The sequence below is a fragment of the Metarhizium robertsii genome (genome assembly GCF_000187425.2).
Source record: "Metarhizium robertsii ARSEF 23 chromosome Unknown MAA_Scf_17, whole genome shotgun sequence".
In the NCBI taxonomy this organism is placed as follows: Eukaryota; Fungi; Ascomycota; class Sordariomycetes; order Hypocreales; family Clavicipitaceae; genus Metarhizium; species Metarhizium robertsii.
Window position 1 is genome coordinate 80,835 of NW_011942157.1, and position 7,115 is coordinate 87,949.

The 7,115-nt window shown below is 47.1% G+C and overlaps 1 protein-coding gene across 1 annotated transcript in view; it reads left to right on the forward strand.

Annotated features, from left to right (window-relative positions):
• Nucleotides 1-1,704, forward strand: part of MAA_10063 (uncharacterized protein) — a gene marked incomplete at both ends in the record, with an annotated part of 2,265 nt that extends 561 nt beyond the window's left edge. The window contains one exon of the mRNA XM_007828061.2: nt 80-1,704. Within this exon, the coding sequence (XP_007826252.2) occupies nt 80-1,704 (1,625 nt within the window). The remainder of the gene's footprint in view (nt 1-79) is intronic.
• Between the last annotated feature and the right edge of the window lie 5,411 nt (nt 1,705-7,115).

Here is a 7,115-nt window from a genome sequence, read left to right on the forward strand (position 1 = left end):
GGGACACAGAGCTTGCCACAGGCAGGCCTGCCGCAAGGATCCCCACTGTCTCCCATTCTGTACCTCTTTTTCAACGCAGATCTAGTGCAACGGCGCATCGATGCAAATGGGGGAGCAATTGCGTTTGTTGACGACTTTACAGCTTGGGTAGCGAGTCCAACAGCACAGCTTAACCGTGACAAACTTCAAGCCATCATTGACAGTGCTTTAGACTGGGAGCGAAGAAGTGGTGCAACGTTAGAAGCTGATAAGACGGCAATCATCCATTTTACTAAGACTGCCAAAAAGCTCAGCCATGATCCGTTCACGATTAAAGGGCGAGATATTCACCCTAAGGACCACGTGAAGATTCTTGGAGTAATTATGGATAGACGACTTAAATACAAGCAGCACATTGCAAGAGCCGCGTCGAAAGGTTTAGAAGCAGCATTGGAGTTAACGAGGCTCAAAGGCCTGTCTACCGCGGCAGCCCGACGGTTGTTTTCGGCCTCGGTAGCCCCAGTAGTAGATTATGCCTCAAATACCTGGATGCATGCCTACAGGTACAGGAACATGGCTCCGATTAACCGTGTTCAAAGAGTGGGAGCACAGGCAATTGTCGGCACATTTCTCTCTGTAGCGACAAGCATTGCCGAAATAGAGGCATCGATACCTACCGCAAGAGAACGCTTCTGGAAGCGAGCAATAAAACTCTGGGTTGACATTCATACTCTACCTAAGACAAACCCACTTCACAGGATAACATCGCGGGTACGGAAACTATATCACTGCAATAGATCGCCGTTTCACCAAGTTGCATGCAGGCTCAAGGACGTGCCGTTAGAGGAACTTGAATCTATTCAGCCATTCGCACTAGCACCGTGGGAGAATCGAGTCCAAGCCTTTAACTATGAAAATGCAAGCAAAGAAACAGAGGCAAAATGGGACATACGCGTGGCGGTAAGCAGCTCTGCACGCAACGGCGTGGTTGGGGTTGGCGGAGTTGTCCGCGGCACACCATTTGTCGATGGGAACGCGACAAGTCAGGAGTTCTCTTTCACGCTAGGTCTAAGAACCGAACAAAACCCGTATTCAGGAGAACTAGCAGCAACGGCGCACGCGTTAAACATCCTTCCCGATGTTAGCCACCGGCGAATAGCACTCTTAACCACCAACAAAGCAGTCGCTCTCAGCCTCCGAAATCCCCGGCAGCAGTCCGGTCAAGAGTATATCCGCCACACTTATAAAGGGTTAAGTAAGTTATGGCGATATGGAAATGGGTTATTAGTATTCTGGATCCCCAGCTCCGGCGAAAATGATCTTCTACAGTTAGCCAAGCGAGAGGCAAGACAGGCAACCAAGGAAGGGGCAGTTCCACAAAAACGGTTCCCTAGAATGAAATCCACTACCCTGAACCTCGAAAAGGAGAAACTCAATGGTGAAAGGAGTTTGCCAGATGGGGTAGGAAAACATTCCAAAAGAGTTGATGCCGCCCTCCCAGGTCAGCATACTCGACAGCTATACGATAACCGACCCTGGATAGAACGCAACATTTTGGCCCAGATGAGAACAGACATGACGAGACTCAATAACTCACTTTATCGGATACATGCAGCGCCATCCAGGCACTGTGCCTGCGGGCATGAGCAAGAGACAGTAGCTCATTTTCTGTTTTCGATGCATAAGATGGGAAGAACATCGAACAAAGATGCCCCGATGCACTGACACTAACAGAGGAGATCTTTCATTCTTTTTAGGAGGAAAGTCGCCGTCAGATGGACCAGATTGGACACCGAATTTGAAGGCAGTGCAAGCAGCAATCCGCTTTGCATTGGCCACTGGACGACTGGAGAATAAGTAACATACACAGATTGTAACACCCACTCACCCATTACTAACTCACCACCAACTACCGTCACCACCTCGTGCTACAGATAGCAGACGCCGCTTCAGCTGCCGTAGATAGGATCCTGAACACTTGGGGAATAAGCTCCAAGCTAGTCCGCTGTGAAGAATAATCAAACACGAGAAACCGTAGCGAAGCCAGAAACACAGATTGTAAGAGCAGAAGCTGGATGACAAGGGCTTATGGGCTTCAATGAGACAAGACGCAACTTTCAGAATGTACACGTGCCATAGGTTTATAGTTGCCCTATTGGGGTTTCTCCACCGGGCGTAATGCGTGAATAATAATAATAATAATATACGCTGCCATTGCGATTCTGGACGGAAAGACCATAAACTACGGGAGTGATGAATGAAATTTTTGTTTACATCAACCTCTACGGAAGGGTGGCATGGCAGAATAAGCTGCGCGATAGTACACTTGCGTTGAAGAAATAGCACATCACTTGGCGTTGAAGAAGTTGAGCTGAGAGCGGTTGCATTTTGTATCGCCGAATCCAAAGTTTCAGGCACTTCAATCAGATGCCAGCGCTGTCTCTTACCATTCCGTGCATGTGTGGAGTCTGGATGTAGATCAATACTGTAATTTTACTTTGGAAAACAAAAAAATAAGAGCTTTCGCTGTGATTTGGTGCCACCGTATTTCTGACAACAACATGGAGGTCGAGTGGGGACGCTTGGACAAGAGTGACCTTCCGCAGGGATTGTGAAAGAAATATGGGACCTTGTGTAACTGTGGCCCACAATAAAAAATCTCAGGTTACGTACATGGCCTTCAGGTCAGGGTGTACCCACCATAAGCCACAGAATCTAGCACACGCATCGTTGATTCCCATAGCATTCGCATGTGATTCATCTATCAGTCCTAAAATTGGAAAGCTACCATAACGCGGCAGGCTTCCAGCGTCCGGTTAGTCAGTATGCCGGTGACGGACCGCAGGTGAGACAGTCATCCAAGGGGGTTTGTAGAATAGCGGGGGAAAAGGCGAGTCGGGACACCTGGGTGCAGCAGCCATAAATTCGCGGTGAGGGAGGAGTTCAGGGCGCTTTCGGCACAAAACAAAGAAAGCCGAAACAAGATGAATAATGGGTTTGACAAAAGCGGAAAGAGCCGAAGAAAGGTGGGAAGGGATTACAAAACAGTGGGGACCTGGACATCTGCTTAACCACCAAAGACGAGTACATGTATGTAACTTTCGTAAGAGGCAAGTGTAATTTTTGGATAAGGCTGCCTCTCTTGATTGAACAAGCAGACTTGACGTAATTGCTGGATGTCATAAAATCATTGATATCAGGAGTTTGAGAGGCTGGCCAGCCACCTGATGATATCAGGGTGGCTGGGAAGGCTCCTTAAAACTTGAGATAAATGACGTGAATCCTTCTGAAAGACAGAGACGCAAGACATGAACAGGAATAATGAATTTTATGAACAAGCTTAGTTAACAATGAGTCTCGTGACGTGACAGTAATGCTCTGTGTCTTGCACCTGAGCCCACAGTACATAATCGCCGTAGTGATTTGAAGGGGGGACAGTAGTGCCGCAGAGCGGATGCTGCAACATGGCAAACGTTAGGAACTTTTGTCACTGATTTGACACGAAACGTAACACAGCCAGCCTCAGATAATATGCGCGAGCCTTCTAGGTCCCCAGTCTAATACGTTGAATGGATTACAGCCTCAGGCTCACATATGCATATTGAAAAACCAGTAGATGCGCCGCAGCACCGTGCTGATGCCAGTCTTACTTTGCGTTATGTATCTCGGGCCAGCACTATTCAAGAATGAAAGTTGACACAATCTGAGCTTCTCTAGCTGATTTAATTCCTATTACTCAATTATGGCGCGAAAAATGCGAAGACGTTACAAGCCTACGTGCCACCAGCCTTGCCAGCTTGACAAGGCGGAACAAAGAGCGAACGACCCGACTCACGTTAGCAATCTGGAGAAAGATGCCGCACATCAGCACTTGAAAGTGACAAAAGGAAGAAACAAGACAACATATCAAGCGACCACAAACGCCTGCTTAACTGAGAAACACGAGGGGACAGTCTGGGATACTCTCGGGCGTTGTCTCTCTCTCAAATTCACTCAAATTATTATAGACACCGGGAAACAAACTCATTTGGGTTGGCTATCCATTGTGATGGCTCTGGAGCTTGGAAGACCTATTCCAAAAGACGGAGAGTGCTCCTTCCCGTATTATCTCTATGAGATCTATGGAATGCTTTTGGGGAGTTTGGCAACCAGAATCAACGGAGGACTTGGGTCTGAGCTGGTTCTGGCGATGATAATGCTGATATTCTTCGAGACAGAACAACATGGATGCCCAGAACCGGCAATTCAGCACTTGCGCGGAATGGAAGCTCTCATATCATTGCGAAAAACTCATGTTGAAAAGCTCGACAATATTTCACAGCAATTGGACCACTACGCACTAACAGTAGCCGAGGTCATTAGAAGCACAATATCCGCTCGCACAGAGTTCCATCCTCAGTGTCCAGAACACCCATGTAGCTTATTTACTTGGAATGTCTGTGTAGACAATCGTCCCCAGCTGGCACACCTGAGGGACTACGTAGCTGGAATCTTGGAAGTTATTAGGATCGAGACTTTGTTGACTACAAACTGGTTGATAGAACCGGAAGATCGCCTCTAACCAAGGCTAGCTGCATAGATTTCGCTAGAGGGGTATACATCACACTACGGACATGGGAAGATATCTCAACATTGTAGTTGAAAAAAATAGGGGTCCAATGCGAACGGCAGATCTCGCACACGGTATCATATATATAAATATGTGCTTCATTAAAGCCGCCTACGCGATTTGGTATCTGACTTAAACTAAATGCGTAGAGTGTTCAAACCCTCCCATAATCGTACCCTTTTTTTATGTGGACTCTGCTGTAGTCTCCAGTCGCACGATTGTTAGATACATGATGATATACCATTTAGCTTGGCCAGTATGCTCGTCTACTCACGATTCATCGGGGATTCGTGATGTAGTCCCGAGATTTGTGTGCCAATACGCTCCCACCAAACAGCAGAGCGACATATCCAAAGAAAGTAACGCCGCTAAAGAAGAAATATAAGGGAACGGGCCCACTTTAGGACTTAGATAGCTCGAGTCAGAACTTCCTTCGGAAGCTCTTACTCTCCTTGTGAACAATCGCTTTATCCAAGTCGCACTTGACCCTTGCTCATGCCCTTGTACCGTCACAAGAAAGCACTTCCAAACCAACCACTGTTACTTGCCTCCGGGAATATTCCACACATGTGACCGCTTAACATGAAACTCTGAAACATTGTCAATCCGAAGATATCCGACGGCTTTATCGAGTCCAAAGGGTGAAAGTAATACATACCCGAGACATGAACAAGCATTCACCCAAGACCACGCGTGCTTGCAGCTGCTTTTGCATTAGCAAACACCATCACACGTCCTAGAAAGATACATCCTCAGGCATAAAGTGGTGATCAATACTTGACCTCCTGGCAAGGACGCTTCCCAAAAATAGTGCCAGCTGAGAGAAATGTGTACAGATTGTCGGCAGAGTTATTATGATTGGGTGTACAACAGTCAGCAAGCCAGCTGCCGCGGTTTCCAGCACAAAATATATGTTTACCATAACCCACTTTGCCCGACATACTTTCTCCATTCAAACCACGCTACCAGCATGTAAGAGAAAAGCCTACGGCCATTAGTCCATGCGTTTTGTTTGGCCTTAGAAGAAACCTACTTGGAGTCCACCGATCAAAGCCAACATGGCTGGATGTTGGGTGGGAAATAAGACGCTCAGATATTGCTCTCGGAAGAGGCCATAATATAGACTCATCCCCAACCTATGGTTAGCCTTTGTGAATCAGATCATCTAGATTTGTAGCAGTTTCATACCAATGGTTGCGAAGTTCGACAAAAGTCCACCCTGGACCATGCAGATGTCGGCACTGCTCTGGATGCAACAGTATTTTTCGTTACAGAGATGGTTTTTGTTAATACTGATACTGTAATCTTTCTTGGGGGACAGGCGACACGTTGGTTCCTGGTCATGATGATATCACTCAGGCGAGTGTTCCCCAGGAGCACCGTAGGTAGTGCCTTGCCAGACGTTGTGATAGTAAATGTCATAATGACCACTGCGCTACTCGCACAAAAATATTGTATCTGTATACATTTGGTTAAATATTCACTATTATATCTGACAATGAACCGAATTATTCGAGCGACTTGTGCTTCTTTGTGCCTCCTTGGCTGAGATAACGACTTTTGATTGCTTCGTTGCCATTCATAACGGGGGGGGGAGTGTTATTAACTCGGGTAATAAATGAGCGTGGATTTCGTGTCGATTGGGCAGGGACCAAGAACAGCGTAACGGCGAAGGTTCGTTATGATCCTTATGCGTTCATCAGGTCAGCTTCCAGTCGTCCCTGGTACGCAGCGTTATATGATGCATCCACTCCTAGGATCAAAAAACAGTTCACGGCATCATTTTCTGTTGGCGTCCCATCAAATGCGTCGACGTAGATGCCATGGAGTACAGGCTGTCCGGAAGATTTTCCGGCATCTAGGTACAGTACACTTCACACTTTGACTTTGACGGCTGCCCATGAACGCATCAAGCGTGGCATAAACGAGACATGTTCCCAAAGTTTCACAAAGGAGCAAAGATCGGGGACTTGACGAACACTTTCAGAATCTCCAATCACCGTCGGCATCAGAAGTCTGCCTTGAAGGAACACAAGGATCCGGCAACTATCAATACCTAACACACTGAGTAGTAAACCTCCGAGGCCGTAGCGGCTCGTGAGTAGAGCAGCTGAAGAGCACAGCGTTGTTAAATGCTTTTGTGCTACGACTATGTCTGCTAATATCGACCGACGCGGCGTGCAGCGTTGTATACCTCTGGCTCGCTGCTGCGTATGCTCTCGCCGACCGAGATAAACCGATGCATAAAGTAACTCTGCGGACTGCAGGTAAAATATTCTCTCCAGCCCCGTAATGTAGGATTCCAACGGAGAAAGTGAATGTGACGGTACAAGGGCACGAGCAAGGTCGAGTGCGACTTGGATACTGTAATACGACTGTTCACGAGGAAAAGAGAACTCCTAAGGGGAACTCCGGCTGAAGCTATTTACACGATGAAGTGAGACATTCATTAAACAAGGAGGTCACATGATTCCCTTACGTTAAACAGTTGCATTGCGAGTGGTCGCTTCTTCTATGCTTAAACCCT